The 18,222-nt window shown below is 41.0% G+C and overlaps 2 protein-coding genes across 2 annotated transcripts in view; both read left to right on the top strand.

Moving 5' to 3' along the window:
- Nucleotides 1–18,222, top strand: part of LOC117761837 (olfactory receptor class A-like protein 4) — a 946,130-nt gene that overhangs the window by 125,574 nt on the left and 802,334 nt on the right. The window lies entirely within an intron of this gene.
- The window catches only part of tex264a (testis expressed 264, ER-phagy receptor a), a 68,376-nt gene that overhangs the window by 1,890 nt on the left and 48,264 nt on the right, over nt 1–18,222 (top strand). Inside the window, exon 2 of the mRNA XM_034586107.1 lies at nt 13,843–14,064. Coding sequence (XP_034441998.1) covers nt 13,843–14,064 — 222 coding nt within the window. The remainder of the gene's footprint in view (nt 1–13,842; nt 14,065–18,222) is intronic.

Raw genomic sequence — 18,222 nt, 5'->3', positions numbered from 1 at the left:
CTGATACGGGTTAAGAGAACACCGATGCACAATGTGATACAGTTATACAACAGCGTCATATCATGTATTTATATCATGTTCCATGACTCAACATCTCAACTACCTGTACTTCCCTTTGTGTTCTTTGCTTGGCTTAAGTTGTGTCAGAACTGCTGACGTTTGAATTCTGAGTTTGTTCTGGTTTGGTGACTTACAACCATCTGACAAACATAGTGGCCAAATAGAGGCTTTTGGGAAATCAACCAAAAGTTCACAGTAACCAAGTCAACAAGATCACTGTCATTCTGTCAGGCCAAAGCATAACTTTATTATCTTCTGTGGAATAAAGATTGATTCACACAGGCAGCACTTAGTCTTTCTGCTTACATCTGCTGCTTTCTTTTAGCACACTGTCCTTTTTTAAGTTCAGGCTTTTAGTGGAAACCTTGACTAGTGAGTTCTACCAGTGGAAAGTTGCAGCTGGCGGCTATTGAGGAGCTTTTTATAAACTTTTTCTGCTTGTGTCAGAGTTTGTGGAGAGTCTCGATCATAATGAGCCATTACAGGATGGCCAGATGTCTCTGTAACCACCAGTCCAAAGAGGTTTTTATATAGACTCGATGCCTCTCCTGGGATCTGTGTCTCTACTTAGATATACTCTGAAGATGTATGGGCCTCCGACTTCCTTGTGAAGATACATTGGCAATCACAGAAAAGGATTAAGCAAAAAGCAGAACGATTAACTCAACAGATTTAAAGTTCAGGAGCTAAAACAGCAAATGCTGAATTAACCTTTGACCTACAGAAATGGACAGGGTTTGAAAAACGTTGCCCACTGATTGGATCAAACATTTGTAAATGTAACATCAAATAAAAGCAAATGTTTTGGGTAAAACTATCATTTAGTAATTCTTAAATAGTTTCTGGCCCTTTATATCTGACGCAGATGTTTTTCAGTATTTGCTTAGGGACGATAGAATTTGTTTACCTTCTTTGGTTTACTAAGGCCAGGAGTCTGATTAGTCACCAGCAGCCTTCTAAGTAAACTCTGAGAGAACTTTGGATGAGATAGAATTCCTAGTTAAAAGCGATGCTTGTCTGTATTTCTCTTTGAGTAAAGTGAAGTAAAAGTTGTTGTTCACATTGTTCCCCCTGAGAGGGTTTTTAATGGGCTTAGGGTGCTTACTTTTTTTTCAACTTGCCATTATTTACAGTGGAGTTTGCAACTCGCTGTGTTAAGACTTGACCTCAGAACTTAAAATGGCCCCTGCATCTTGTATGTCCAGTAGCTAACTATTTTCAATAGTGTTAAGTTGTCAAAAAGTTTTACATGTAACAATGACACAAACTAGTCCTCAGCAGCTCAGGTTGAAGCACACGTTTTTTTGTCTAGTTGTTACAACCCTGCATGTGTCTAGGAATAAGGGCAATGAGGGAAGCAACAACTGGCAGTGATGGGGAAAGTCAAAATAAGCCGTTTACTGTTCAATGGATCAAAATCGTCAAAACAAACACGAGGGGTTCAGGTTAGACAAAGAACAAATGAAGGGCTGCGGGGGCGACTAATGATAAAACCAATAAAACAAAACCACTATAGCTGCTCTAACTCATGCAGAAACACACCGTCTTTGTATTACAACTTAATGGCACAAAGAAAACACGTTGCCTAACTTCTCTGAGAAGTTTGACAGAGCAAAAAAGGAAATATTTGTATTACCACCCATAACCTGATGTACAACCAGACAACCAAACAAAGATTTATATTTCAATTTCCGTGTGTAGCAGAGCTGAGTTTCATGTAAATCAAAGGTTTTGAAATTGGGAGCCCTAGGGGGGTGGGGGGCTACACACTGGAAAACTGTAAAAATATTGCATTAGTAACAAAAGGAGATAAATAATATGTTTGATTTTTGTTAAAGAGGTGGTTCAGATACAGTAATTTGGGGATTTTTTATGCAGAGTCGGAGACCAATAAATGCCTTGTATTGCTGGAGTTTATTTAGTGTAATCGTTATGTCAAACAGCAATATTATCAGGAAGTTGAGTGCACCTTATCAAGTAAACTTGGTGGGAGGGTGTGCCTTTTCCTTTTTCCTTTGTCTGAGCGGAGGCTCATAGTCTCAGACTTTTCTGCACCCGGATGTAATTGTCTAGTTAATTCCATCTCACATGCATGAAGAAGACCACTGCCTGGTTTACGCTCACTACGTTACAATACTGGCCTCTGTGAATATCACTTTATTTCTATTAAGTGCTTCAAAAAGTCGACAAATAAAAATTACTGAAAGACAAGAATCAATTTAATACAGTGATATGATACAAAATATAGAATTAAAGACAGAAGATAAAATAATGCAATGTCATTTTTTAAAGAAATGGATAAAAGAAGCGTAGGTAATAGTATAAAACAAAAGAAAGCCATTTAATGATGATTTAATCAGACTCAGGTAAACTACTCCAGAGGAGTGTTTTGAGACTTTATCTTAGTTGACTGCATGTGTATTTAATCTGAAAATATTGTAATAAATATACTTTATTCTCTGCTAACTACCAATGTCCTCTGTTACAGTTACACTGATGCCCACTAGATGGCAGTATTAGCATTGAAGCTGAGTTTGTGTGGGAGGCAGAAGCCTCCTTGAAACCTCATTGATCTTTAAAAAAAAAAACTTAATTTAAGCAGTGTGACTCAGCCTCACATCATTCCAGCAGTAACAAAAACTAGTTTCATCACATTAAAGTGAATCTGGATTCCAAACCTGCACGAGTAGCTGTGTATTAATTGGTCACTGTCAGTCCTGTGTTTCTCCCTCCTGCCTCTGGAGTCATTTGCATTCAACTTGCATTTGAGGTGTAACATAGTCCCTGTTTAATGACTGTGATAAAAGCCAGCACAACTCTGTGTCCCAAGCATCAAGATTCCAAACTTACACCAACTGATCAAAGAGTAGACTTGTGTTATAGCAGCTGAATCTGTTGTATTTCTGTGAGTCAGACAGCTGTGGCTTGTTATTGGTCTGGTTATTAGTTTATTGGGGTCTGCACTGTATGTAAAGATGGATGAGGTGACTGCTCCCCATAAGTGAGGCCAAAGCGTCTTGATGGCCACCTGGTGGCTGGCTGCAATATAGTCATAAATCCCACCTCCTCCGTGTTAGTGGATGGGACATGGACCAAACTAAAAAGTACACGTCAAATAAACCTCAAAGATGGTTTCTGTCATTGTTGGTGTTTCTCATAACACTGGTGTATGTTCAAGTGGTTTGTGATTAGTGATTTGATGCAAAAAAAAAAAACGGGCTGAAACGTCATGATTGACAGCTGAGACTGACTCTTGATTGTTCAAGTGCGTGTATCGATGGAACTTTGCTACCATGTCTCCATCCCCTGATCGCTACTGTGCAGACTCAGGCTCCAAATGTGCAAAATAGCATTGTTCATATGCAGAATATTTTAGCTTAATTCTGGATAGATGGAGAAGGTAGAGATGCGTCGGCCATCTTTGTGTACCATCTATTGTCTGCACTGATAAAGGCTTCACCTCACTCTGCTGAGACATTAAAGGACCTTATTTATGTCCATTCACGCATGTGTGCGTTTGCACGTACGCTCACAATAGCCAGAAGTAATTATCACAAACGCCTCAGGGATTGGACAGTTTAGCAGCTTTTTTTCCCCTCACAGGCATCAGTCAACTGGGCAGTGACCCACAACAGATTGGAGGTTAAACTTTAAACTCACCAAACCATTGGAGGCAGAGCTGCCTCAGGCTCAGCTGTAATGGGGATTTGACACAAATATTGAACAAATCCCAGAATGGATAAAGCACAGCAGGCGGTCCCGTCTGCAAGGAATCTCCACAGCTAAACGCATTATTAAGAGCAGTGAATGCCCACTGGCCAGTGAGGGATGGAACAATAAGCCATCCGAGAGTGAGGAAATGTAAAGATTCAGTCAATTCAGTGGATATAATTGTCAGTAAACACAGAGCATTCCCTTAACTGTAACGCTGCCTGTAGTGGATATGATCAAAGTCTGTCCACACTCCATGGAATTATACGCAGCAACAGCAGCTGCCTCTGACACTGATATTATGTTACGTCTGTATCGAGGCTAAACCAGAGCTGCTGTTTGGTTCCCCCTCTGATCAGGCGAATTCCCCACTTTGTTTTAGCTTCTGGAGCAAACCCGCTCATAGCTCCCTATGACAAGCAGGAGAAAATGAAATGTCACGTGTAGACGTAGATGGGAGTGGCAGTGAGAGATGAGGCGAGGTGTGCAGCCGCCTTCCAAGAGGGGGATAAATTGGAAGGAGTCTGACTCACCTTGAGAGGCTCGCAGTGCTCCAATTCATCAATCGGAATTTCAGATCAGAGCGCGTAGCATCGCCACACTCCGAGTCAAATTTATTAGCATTTTACTGCCGCTTGTCTGTCTGTCGACGGCAACAACATGAAAGAGAGGCTTCTGGCAAGGAGCTGCTGCTTTAAAGGGGGATATAAAATGAGAAATAAATACGTTGATACTCTGAAGTCTGGTCCCGCAGGTCTTCAAGTCAATATTATGTGAGATTGTGGACACGCTGGCTCTCCCCATTGTAAGGCGCCCCATTAACGTTTATGAACATCTCCACACTGAGTGAATCGCTGCAAAAATAAAGCGGAAGCATTCCAGACAGAATCTCTAAAATCTTTTTTTATCCTGAACAAAACCGTCTCAGTGTACTTTTAGGATGCCATCTTGATTCGTTTTCACCAACTGTGTAGGGAAGAAAAAAAGACATTACTCAACCAGGTGACATGCTGCAATTTGTCAGTGAAACAAGATGGTGAAGAATATCTTTAAATCTATCGCACCATCAATCCTGTGCCATGCATTGGCTCTTCAGCCGGTGTTATGATGCGCAGGATATTGGATTACAGAGCCAAATATTTATCAGCGCAGCAAGGAGGTGGAGAAAGAGTTGGAACATTTTGTAGAGAAGGAAGGAAGCCTAAGCAGAGGAGGGGGGGATTCATTCATATCTCCTATTAGACAAGATTATCTCCCCGCTCCGTGACATCTGGCTGGAGGAGTGCCACACTGTGTCCAGCTGGCCCGAGGAGCGGTGAACCAGCAGCACGACTGTGGCAAAGGAAAACTGTGTCCTGCCTCCAGCAGGCTGCTTATCCTCTCCAGTAATTATACATGCTAGAACTCCCAGGATGCCATGTGTAATTACCAGCTAAGTCTGAGCACAGCCGAAAGGGATCGAGCTGCACTTGGTGAAAAAGAGACAGGAAAAAAAAAGAAGATCTCCACTGGCTCCTGCCTCAAGGGGCCATGGGGGCCCACGCCTCATCGCTGCAATGTGTAATCTGATTTGGACGCTTGAGCCCCCCCCCTTGCAAAACAGGACAAATTTTCACTTGGTGGTTTGAATTAATCTTAACTTTATTTTCACAGTTATTGCCAGCAATGATGTATTTAAGCGGTTTGAAGTTAAATCCGTCAAGGTGACGGCTGACTTCACTTTGGAACCAAATTTCAAAAGAAATCACTTCAGCTCAATTGTTTGGCTAAGCATTCTTGCCCTGCTGCAAACGCTACAGCCCGTGACAGCATACCTGTGGTGCCAGTGCTGTGCAGCCCTATTAGTTTCAATTTTCCCTTCCTAGTGACTTTGTCTCTGCTGCCTCGTCTGCCTGCCTTTGGGGAGAGGAGTGCGAGGCTGGTGGTGAGGTGGGTGGCTTTCAATCAGCTGAGACAGGTTATCGCTCTGACACACCGAGGCAAATGACAACTCTTGTTGAGAGATTGCTTATCCCGTAGTCTTCCGTTCTTCTCGCTCCACATGTGTCAGGTTCTTGTGCTTGTTCGTGGAAATGCCCTAAACACCATCTGTCTCAGTGTTCCAGCTGCAGAGAGAAGACGTTACTGTGAGCCACTGAGCAGAGACCGAGAGAGGGCGAGAAAACTCTCCAGCAGAGGCAGCGATGTGTATTGTTTGTGCAGCTCGTTCATCCAGTGCAATTGAACTGTTGATGAAATTTGATTTCTTTTTTTTTTGGGGGGGCCCGTTATCTGTTCTTCACAAACTTTGTGTGTTTTTTTATGAATGCTGCATTTGCTGCTTAACGTGCTTCACTGCTGACGTTGATGTGAAGATGGTGTTGATGTCCGGAGAGGCTCCAAATGTGCAGATTTGTTGACTGCGGCACAGCGAATGACCCTCGTACAATCAAAGCCTCGCAATGCTGCTCTGGCGTAATGGAAATCACACTTTGCCAGAAAGCACATGAAGGGCACACATGAAAACAACGCTTCACTGGACCACTTCACAATGACTGACGCACTATGTTAACATAACGGTGCTGCTATGTTTCCTTAACATGTTTTATATAGTTCATTCACAGAGAGACCAGATGTTATCCTCTTTCAGTCTTAATCACTCCTGCTCTACTAATTTAGTTTCACATTTTGTTGATTGCTCGCCTGTTAGATGTGTTTGAAGGAGGATGGTGTTGATACTCCGTCAGTCAGAGTGTGGTACACTCATTAACATCCTGTCGTCAAGCTGCAGAAAGGCTGTGCGCCTGACTTGTTTGTCCTTGTGCCCATCTAACACTGATCATATGAAATGAACAACTGTAAATGAGGCTAGCATTCAAACAATTTATCCCAAGTGCTGATAGTCAGGAAGGAGGTGCAGGCCCGAGAGTGGAAAAATGCTAAGGATTTTTTAATTGACTGGACTAGAGAAACAAATTGAAAGAACAAACAAAGGGAGGTTCACTACACCATAATTAATTTGTCTAAACTAGAATGGCCAAACAGTCTCCTCATGAAACCACATTTAAATTCACTATATTTAAAATTGGATCTGCACTAAATTTCACACACTCCTCTAAATATGCCTGATTTTTATTTAATCAAGATCGTTCAAGATCCACGAATTTTTCCATGAAAAATCTAAGATTTTGTTGCAAAAACGCCCAACCTCACAATGTTGAAGAAAATGATAAAACACGTCTGCACCTGATCCAATGTAATGGGTTCTTTCCTGTCCTATATCGCATCTTTCCACCATGTTGTGTGGTAGTCCATCTTTTTGCGTAATCCTACAAACAAACAAACAAACAAACAAACAAACAAAGAAAACTCGACAGAGGTATTAACTGTGCATCCAGATGCTCCTCGGAAAGTCCCATTACCGTACCTGAGTTGGGAAGTCCTTGTACTTTGGTGTGTTCCTGTGCTTTGAAGTCAGAATGTGTAAAAAAAAAACACATGGCGTTTAAACAACACCTTGACTCCTCTTTCCAACACGTGTGACAGGTATATAGATCGTTTAAAACGTATGCAAAAACGTCTTGTGTTAGGTGCTTGTGAGAGATGAGTGTCAGAAGTGAAACATCTCACAAGTTCACATTACAAGCTACTATTTATAGCTGCTCATTATGAAATGGTGTTATTTGATCTATTTGACAAGGTAAAGTGTGAAGCAAGTCTGAGGTGTGCCGGAGAGATGCTGGGAGCAGGTATCCCAAAGCCACGCCCAGCAAGTCAAACACACACAGACAGAAGTGACCAACAAATAGGGACAAGCAACACACAAGAGGAAAGGGAAGCACAGGAGGACATTGGGAACATAGAGAGCATGAGGAGAAGGAGAATATAGGTGTGTATCTGAACAGAAAGATCAGTGAATGAAGAGAGTTAATCCTCATTACGTGTCTCCTAATAAAGAATTACCTCTGTCAGCTTTACCTTTTTTATTGTTGGAGGGCGCATCCATCAAAAAATGCCCCTTGTAGCCTCAAGCAAATAATTGCTTTTGAAATTACCTTGTTTCCTAACAGGTCCCTGGAGACCTGGAGTAGGGGAATCAGGTAGAGATGGGAATGGTTCCATTTGTGAACGGAAAAAGCCATCCCAGAGTCCCATGGGCCAGGAGCTCTACCAGAGTTGACCGTGTGCACCTTTTTTATTTTTTTTTAACATTTAATGAGCCTGCTTAGCATAGGGAAATATAGGAAATGAACAGTTGTCGCACATATAATCAGCAGAGACGTATTCCGGTGATTTTATTTAATTTTTTTCAAATGATGCAGATAGTTGCATTCAGTTGCAAGTCAGTGTTAACTTGATTGGGTTTCTCCAGCTTGGTATCGAAACAAAATGCATCAGTTTTGTGTTATAGAGGTAAGAGTTTCACAGTCTTCCCCATTATCTGACTCGGCTTCTCACCTGAGCCAATCAAAAGCCACAGTCGGCTTTCCTCGGTTCACACGCTGTCTTTCAACACGCCGCTCTGGCAGCAGCCGCTGCCCGGCTTGGACGGCATCGGAGAATTTCTCCCTTTTTGTTGTGTTAGAATTTCAGACGCAAACAAAACAACTGCGGTGGGGGAAGACAAGACAAGTCAAGTACATGGAGTGGTGTTCCTCTCGTTCCTAATTGCCTGTATGTCTCCGGGGTGTGTTATCTGGAGGGAAACAGAGATGAGATGCAGTCAGGGCTGCTGTTTGTTCTTACCACTGTGTGGGATGTGAATGATAGCTGGAGCCCTGAATGATATCATTAGTGAACTACTGGTTTAGCTAACACACTCTAGTCTATCAGTGCGGAGAGCATGAGAGATGTAGCGAGATGGGGAGATACTGGAGCAAGTCTGTGGGAGGACAGTTGTTATCCCCTTTGTGTTTGAATGGTTATTGTTGTGTCTTATCAAAGACCACCAGTGTTGACAGGGAGCAGCTCCATACAGGAGCCTTGTTGACAGCCCCATACATTTGATTTGTTCATGCAGGGAAAAGGGCGATGCAGACAAAACCCTGAAAAAATATTAAAAACAGTTCAGATTCCAAACAAACGCAAAGAAATAAAGGCGCTAAAAAATCATGTTGGTATGGCATATAGGGCAATTTGGTATTAATATACTGACGATAATATAACAGTGTAATATCAAGATTGTATTGTATTGACTCCAAGCTAAAATAATTTTTAAATTTAATTGTTTTTATGAATGAAGAGTAAGCTGTTGAGATATTGAAATGAATTGTAGTGAAATTCAATTTTGTGAAATTATCTTTTAATTATGCAAATATTTGACGTATAATGATGAATATAGATGTTAGAACGTGAGTCTACAGCTACGTTAATGGTGATTGTAAGCACTACCTTAAAAGTCATTGATTATAATAAACAATTAAAACATCAATTTAAATTATTTTTAAGTTTGTATGTTGTCATGCTAGGCACAGCAATGCTTTGAGCTAAATGCTAAAATCAACAATGATAATGACAATAGCCTATTACTGTAAAGATTGTTGTTGTAATACACAGGAAACCGCTTATAGTGATCACGTTTGTCCCTGGCCTAATTGATGGTCGACTACTATAACCGAATTGCGTAGCTTCTCTATGAGAGTCCCAGGCCTTGAGGGAAAACAGCAGTTTTTAAGATAAGGACAATATCACATTGCTCACAGACACAGGGACTCCGCTGCTCTCTTTTCTCTCTCTCCGACACACACACCGACTCGGCTGTTGTCTCTGACCCGCTTCAGTTTAAACATTGATTTTTTTTTTTAAATGGCCAATCAGATCAATTCTGATTACCACATAATGATTGATACTTTTACAAATGAGTAAAATCTTTCTTCATAGCTGCGCATTCATCAATAATTCAGCTCCTACTGACTCCGCTCGCTCTCTTTCTCTCTTGCGTGCGCTGACAGGCACACACACACACACCCACACCGACACATGCACTCACACCCACTGGCATTGGACAATGTGTAAGCTCAGACCGGGTAAAAACAACAGAATTTGTAAACTTAGTCAATGTATGGAGAGCCGGAGGAGATGTCGGGGCGCACTTGGTTTGACCCGATTTGGTTGGCAGTGTGCAGGGCAAACGGTAGAGACACAGAGAGGAGCTGTGAATTACTGACAGAGCCGGTAAAAACTGTAAAAAATAACTTTTTTAAGGTCCAAACATTTCTGAAAAGACCCCAAAATGAACACTGTAAGCAGACTACTCGATCACTATAACCAAATTATTCAAACAGCACTTGTATTGGAACGATTCTGTCCCAAGCTTTTTGATCCATATATCACTATATCCGGTTTCCACTGTATATTATTATATATCATTTAAATTAACATCTTCATTAGATGTATCTGTATATCATATATTCACTAAGATATAGTATTATCGAAGGTATGCACATGTAAGAAAAAAGAAAGAAGGGGAGAAAGTATGTACAGTACATTACAACATCATTTATTTATGAAAAGAAGACAATTCCTATAGGGTCTTACATAGTTGACCCAGTTTTCACAGTGTGAAACAAATTTTTCCAATTTATCATTGAAAAATGCTTTTTTCTTCATTTTGTAAATCTTCATTATAATTTCAATTAATGCATTTAAAAGTGGGCTTTCTTCCTGGTAAAGGTTTTTTTGTTTGTTCCCAGCAGTATGTTCATTTTCATTTTACATGCATTATACATTGAGTGCATTGTGTATCCCTCTCCAATAAGTCTCTTATATGGGGCAATATAATGTGGCAGTCTCCGAATGCAGTGGTTGTTTGCATTTTGTTTTCCACACTTTGTGCTGCAGTCAGTGAAGTTACCATCATAGTGGGATTTCTGAGAGGGTGTAATAAAAAACCTCATTAAGTTTTTCTATCCAAACTTCTTCCATTGCTATGAGCTGTGGAATATTATACTTGCATATTATTGTCCATTTTTCCTCAGATATAATTATCCCTCCTTCTTTCTTCTGTCTTATTTTATAGGTTTGATGCTTACATATATATGAAATGATTCTATACCAGCACCTGAATTATATACCTTTCTAAATAGTTCCATCAGACTTGCCTCGGTTGCATTTTCAATCTCATATAGCCTTAATGTCTCATCTGCAGGTACCATTACACCTCCCAATATCTCCCTCTATAGCATATATTCTTTTATAATAGTTATCAAAGTTTAGGAGTCCATCACTTGTGGATCTCTAATATATTTTTTGGTTATTAGCAAAGATTGTCAGCATGGGGATTGAAGGCATTTTCCCTTGCATTCCACCAAGCTCTAATACTAAGATATCTTTGCCATCATATCAATAATGAATCTTCTTAAAGGGCTGACTCCACTGTAATGTTTTTAACCTCTGCCAAGGGGGTTATGTTTTCGTCTGCGATGGTTTGTGTGTTGGTTTGGTAGTTAACAGGATGCAAAAAGAACTATTCAACCGATTTACATGAAATGTTGTGGAGGGGTGGGGCTCGACCTAAGAAAGAACTCATTAAAGTTTGGTGCGGATCCGAGTCAGGGGGCAGATCCATTAACAGACATTTTTTGACATTTTCACTCATTTCCCAGGGAATGATTCATGGATCTAGAGGAAACAAATCGGGTATGTTTAGGGGACTGATCCTCCATGAGTGTGTGCAATTTGGTGCGGATCCAAATAAAAATCTGGATCTAGTGGATTTTCATGTGGTTTAAGAAGAGGACTGTTGGCTGAGGTATTTGCAATCTCAAGAATAGTTATAGATTTAAAATGTAAAATATTGAAACACATTTTCACATATGTGTAATAAATTACACACAGTAAATGTAAATCTACATTATGTTACTTGAAAGTAGATGCTGACATTGTCACAGTGCATCAGTAATTGTGTCTGTCTGAGGGTTGATCTGGGTCGCCTGACTCACTGCTGAACACGGTAGCATCTCTGTCAGGTGACAGTAGAGATTATCTGCTCATGCTGAACCGGCATTGTCAGTCATTATTATTACCCACACGATGCAGACATTAAGAGACACTGAGGGTCAGGGGTGGGATGATCAAATAGATTTATCTCAGGCTTGGTGCCTCACAATCAGCCAACGATGCTGAGTTATGGCACAAAAGCTGTGTAGTGTACAGTGTAGTAAAAGCCAAATAATCATTGTGGATATTAGAAACGGGAAAGGAAAGAAGAGAGGGTTGTGGCGTTTAGATGTGATAATTATGAGAGGGTGCTGGGGACACGAAGATGAGTGTCGCTGGCTCCCATCTGTGCCCCTTCAGTGCCAGCCCTCCACAGACGGACAGTGTCATTGAGCAGGAACCAGCAGCAGGTCTTAAAGGAACATAACAGCATTCTTTTTTACCTGTTTGAACCTGTTTACTATGAATCATATAGATTTTATATATATTTTTAGGTTCATTGACCAAGTCCCCAGGCCCATTACGATTCCCAACACATTAGATTTACTTTTGTGTCAGTAGAATATCACTCATAGGTATCATTTGTACATTATGCATAAAATCATTACATCCAAGGTAGGATTTTAGTGATATGTAAATGAATGATATGAATACATTTTACCCTTTGCTGCCTGTAAGTTGGAAAACTTTTATTTAGACATCTAAAATACTCAGGTAGGGTTTTGAAACTGCAGAAATGTTCACAAAAACATTAAAAAAAAAAATTGCTAGCTTGGTCCTTTAACAGCAGCTCCCACTCTCCATCTGAAGCTTTTCAGACAAAGTGTAAGCAAACAGATCTGAGTGGGATAATCTCTGTCAGATCCTCTTCTTACTGATAACTCGATCTGCTATTGAGACACAAATGAACACAAATTGACGCATTATAAACACCCATAGGCCATTTTGTGTAAAACCTAAGTGACTTTGATGAAATCCAGAATCTAAAACCATTAGCCTTTTCTCAAATTGCATTCCTGCTCTCCAGCATGGATGCAATTTGAGCCACCGCATATGAGACCTGGCTGTTGGATATCTGGAACGGGATGTTCACCAGAGCCGACAGCCCTCTGTCCGGAGACACTTCAGACTACGTGAAGGTGCAACGTCTCCGCAAGTTTAAATCAAACAGCTTCTATTTTTACATCCTACATATGTGCTGACACAACAATAACTTCGGTTGTATCCTCTAATGCTCCGTCTATCTCTGGGCATCTCTTTTTGATTCAAGGGCCTATTGTTCATAATAATAATAATGAATAATAAAATAATTACACAAACCAGATGCATCTAATTATATGAGATTTGACGTGTGGTGAACCACTTGGTGCCATATCCTCAAATTAGAGAGACACATTTTCTACATCCTCAAAACCCTCCTACTACTGTATCTTCGTTAAAGGGGTTTTGTCTTCATTGCCATTTGTCTGTTTGCTTGTCCTTTAGCAGGATTATGCAAAAACTACTGAACTGAATTACTCAAAACTTAGTAGAAGGGTGGGGCATGAGCCAATGAAGAACACATTAACATTTGGAGTTGATTAGATTAATGGGGTGGATCCAGGATTTCCTTCTCCTTTCTTTAATATTGAGATAGACTGTATTTGACAGGAATGTGCATTTCTGAAGAAATAATGCAGAGATCTTCATGAAAACAATTAGGCAAATGTACAGTGCTAATATGAACAGGTGAAATTTGATGCCGATCCAAATAATGATCTGGATGCATACATGCACAGGCAATGCAATATATGGCGATAAAGTTGGCAATCAGCTTTGGAGGCGGTATGCACTGTCTGGGTGCTCTCGGAGTTTACAAACCTTTTTTAATGTGGCTAATTCAACTTGTTACATTTCCTTATGCACAAGAAATTTTGACTGAGTGAACTTATAGATCATTATATTTCTATCTCAAATCCAACAGAAACATGCTACAGTACAAAAATACAGTACAACTGAATGAAAAATGCATTTTTCTTCCAACAGCAGGCGATGGTCTTTTTAAAGAAGAATCGGAATCCACTGGTGTGAAGTGACCCATTGTAGGGTTTTGTATTTTTTTTACTTTTCATTTTATGGTTTATCCATTCATACCCTTTCTCTCTCTCCCTTCAGAGGCCGTCAGAGAAGTGTCGCTACGTGGTGGGCAGTGTCCTCTGCGAGGGCGAAGAGAAGCCGGATGAAGAGCTGCAGAAGCTGTACGAGACGTTCGGCTTCAAGGTGTTTTCTCTTCCAGAAGTGAGCCACGCTGTGACCACCACCTTCCCCTGCACCACACCTCTGTCCCACCTGCTGGCTCCTTACAGGGTCTACCCGAGGGTTGCTGCTTACATTGAGGTAAGAGCACTGTGTGAATACATCAGTCATTCTGAGGCTCTTTTAAGGCACATAGTGTCTGTGCGAATACGGAGCGAGGATTTGTCCCTTTTATTGAAAAAGTATCCTTGAGAAGCACAGATAAAAGGATTTGAACAGCGAGCATATCTCCAGTGTTTTCCAGTGTTAACTTCTGAGTAAAAAGTTCCATAACAACTGTTTCATGCTCCTCTCCTTGACAAGTGTATGTCATCATATATAAAAGTAAGAGAGGAGTTCTCTTTTCTTTCTCATGTCCTTTTACCGAAGTGGATAGCTTTTCACCTCGTGATCATATCTGTCCTCCTTTTCTGCTTCCCACTTGTCAAAAGACCCTCGCTCATGTGTTGTTTAATTCATCACATGAACAGATGAGGTCTTTAAAGTAGATTAAGAATAGATGACATGGTAGGAAATGAAGGTACGTCTGAGTCCCGCTGCCCATATGCTGGGCTGCATGTCCTCAGGACAGGCCTCAAAAAGCTATTGACATTTACTGATGACATTTACACACTGGGATTCATCTAGGGACATCCCACCGCATGAATAATGCTCGACGTGCATGTCTGTCCATCTGTTTATTTAAGCATCTTTCTTTTCACAGGAGGTTAAAAGGACCCACTTCCTATTCAGAAAATGTGCCATTATGTCTAGAAAATATGCTGGATGTTCTCACATGCACCTTTTGTAGGTGGAACTTTTCTCTTATATTCAGGACAGTAGAGGATGGGGAGTTCACACAAACCTGTCCGGTGGCAAGAGGGGTCACATTTGAGTGCTGACATTCATTGGTATTCCTCTGTAATTCTGTGTTTTCGAGTTGCCTGCAAAAACCCACCATCACCATGTAGTGTGAATGGTGCTATTACGCCTTAGGTGTAATGCTTCACTGAGATGAATCCTCCATCTGTTGTTGTGTAGTGTCGAGCAGAGACAAGTAAAGGGGGGGGGGGGGGGCGGGGACCCAGCCAATGGCATTTTTAATTGGCTGTATCCAGCTATGTCAGCATATTAAAGCCATGATTTGACCATTTGTGAAAAAGGTCTCAGCTGGTTTTCATGTTGATTTTCACCCCAGACCAGTCACAGGATTTTTATTTGGCAGCTTCAACTGGCACTGACCAAGTTAGGATTTTTTAGGAAAAAAAGGGCAGAAGCTAGATAATACATTACGTGAATTGAGCTCCTGATTGGGATCGTCCCCTCAAATCACCACCAACTGTTTCTTTTCACCTGCCCAGGAATCAAACCCCCTGCACCTTTACACTCAGGTTGCTTCTGCACCAACCGTAGACTGTATATACCAACATGACTTCTCCCCAAAAGTTAAGCCAAAGACCCTCAACTGCCCTCTGGTGGTTGACTGCAGAAAGGTCATACGTAAATCCCACCTCCTCCATGTTAGCAGATGGGACATGGACTAAATTAAAAAGCCACAGTACATGTCAAATACATTTTTCTCAAAGACGGTTTCTGTTATTTGATGTTGTTCTGATCACACTGGTGGTGAATTTTTCCCAGCAAGCTTGGTTTTAATTTGTTATTTGATGCTATAAAACGGGGTGAATCATCATGATTGACAATTGACAAAACTAAGACACAAAAGCAAAGCTAGCGTGACGTTTACCATTGTACAGTTAAGAGCTGCTTCATTAAGAAAGACCTTATGCATATTAACCGTGCATCCATTTTTGTCTTTTTACTTATTTAGGTTGCAGTAGTTTTATTAGTCCTGATCTACAAATTCCAGTCCTCTAAGAACCACTGTCTGCTCCGTTTATCGTCGTTTACCAGCATCCTCATCTTTTTTGCAGTTTTCTCTCTGCGGTACTCTTCATATTGTAACACCCCGCATCAGAGGGCAGGACGAACTCTCTAACATGTGCACTGACACAGACTAAACGGTCTGAAGGCACGGGGAATAGCATCTCTCCATGTTAAAATTTTGTGGTATTCCCTTGTATAGGCTCTCGTGAAGTTACATAATCGTGGCTAGTGTCAGTGTGCATCTTTTGTGAGCATACAGGGCTGTCTATCTGGCAAGCAAGCTGATGTCCCCATAAAGAAAAGATCTCACTCGCTCGCACTTGTCTTGAGGCTTGTTGCAGTCCATCAGTTGACCTGAGTGCTGTGACCGGTCGTTAAGGAGGTGCTCTTGTTTAGCAGATATGCTAATAACACACCAACATCCAGTGTGAGTTGGGGAGTGGCGAGTGCACTATGCATACCAGCTACAGCGAGGCTAATGAATAATGGATTGTGGCTTAGAGAGGCTTGGTTTAGAGGATGGTATGTGAATGTGTGCGTATGTAATGTAAGTATGATTAATAGAGTAGGTTTGTAGTCTTTGGGACTTGGAAAGGAGGGAGACACTCGTGTGACGTAGCCTTGCGCTCTACTGTATCTGCCGTGGCTTTATCTGTGCTATTTCACCGCCGCAGCTGAACCAAGGTGACGCGAACAATGAGATAGAAATAAAACAGTGAATTGAGGGCCGTAAAAACCAGAGCAGCAGCTAGAAGATAACCAAAACTACCACCAGACACTGTTGTGAAATATTGATTGGTGCTGCTTTAAGGCTTGAAATTCTCAGTCACGCTATGTAAACCAGTGCTTCCCATGAGACTACAGAGGTTGACCAGGTGAGGTGGGCTTACTTTCTAGTATCATGTCTAGCCAAGTGTTTTCTCAGGGACTCTGATCCTCCTCCTGGCTTCCTATAGTGCTTTTTTTATCACAGAGCAGGTCAAATACATTACTGCCCCTTTTCACTTGAACGCCTTTTTCTCCGGTCCAGCACCACCGTCTCCACAACCAGCTTCCTTTGCCTCATCTCTTCCATGTACATCGCATACTCACAAACACACACACTACCCTGTACTCTTACAACCCTAACTCTAACTTAAACGTGAACCTTTAAACACACAACATTTAACATTGTCCGCTAGGGGCCTAGTTTGACAATGTTGTGAAGCAGCGTTAGATCACGGGAGTTGTTGTCTTCACCGCCATTGCCAATGAAAATACCTGACTCGACTCGGGTGCAATCATATTCACGGATGAGGTAATGTATTAAAGTTTTATTCACGTTATGCAGCAGTCGGCACCGAAAAATTGTAACCTATTACGAATAATAAATACAAACAGTGGGAGGAACAAACAGCTTACTGGTTAACTGGGTAGCAGTGTGGTTTCCCTTTGCCATACTGGTTTGCCGCAGATGTTATAGCAGAGGGGAAAAACCACGGTTAAAGTGGAAGAAAAATATTGTTAAATGTTCAAATTAGGGATTTCTCTGAAAAATATCTTTGATAATGTCAGTCAACAAAACATATATCCTATAGGTCTCATCGTTTTTAGACGTTTTAAGAAGAAGTTGTAGCCCTTTTAAAGTTATGAGCACCAGCGGTATTGTCTTTTCAACCATAAAGACATGTGTACAACACTGTGTATACTCACAAATGCTTAATCCTGATCATTTTATTGTGCTGATAGCAATCTGAGGGTATCAATGGATTTGTGCTATCAGTGGAATATCTGAGATTTTAGTAATCTGTGTTCAGCAGCTGTGTATTCACATTTACCAAATGAAAAGCACAGCGTGAGCGGCTATGACCACAGGTTGCTTGGGATTGTATTGTCTCTCGGTTAAAAAGGCAGGTGTTGAAAGAGGACAACAATTAATAGATAAAGAAGTAGCTGTTGCACTGTATTAAATTGCTTGGCCAAGCTCTGTGTGAGCTTTGTGAAACCTTTTCAGGACCTAAAGAATAAAAGCAAACAATCATCTGAGTTTTAATTTGGTGGCTGGCTCAGACAATCCCAATAGTCCCTGTGAGCAGAAACAAGATGAAAAACCGATAGCTCCTGCCCATTTGTTATCCATTCATCTGAATAAGGCTTCACGCAGCATAAAAGCACAATTAATTCCCCCAATCATTTTCTTTTTGTTTCACCAAAGTTCTGTTTGTGTGACTGGTCTGACAGCATTTAAAATATTCAAGTGCATTTTGTTGATGTTGCAGTTAGGAAATCGTTTTCGATTTTACTTAGCAAATTTTGTCTAGTCTATTTAGCCTGACTAAATCTGCTATGACACTTTTCTCGTGATCATGTTGAAGATGTTTCTTCATCTTCAGT

Source organism: Hippoglossus hippoglossus, chromosome 5 (assembly GCF_009819705.1).
Source record: "Hippoglossus hippoglossus isolate fHipHip1 chromosome 5, fHipHip1.pri, whole genome shotgun sequence".
NCBI lineage: Eukaryota > Metazoa > Chordata > Actinopteri > Pleuronectiformes > Pleuronectidae > Hippoglossus > Hippoglossus hippoglossus.
This window is presented reverse-complemented; position numbering and strand designations above follow the sequence as displayed.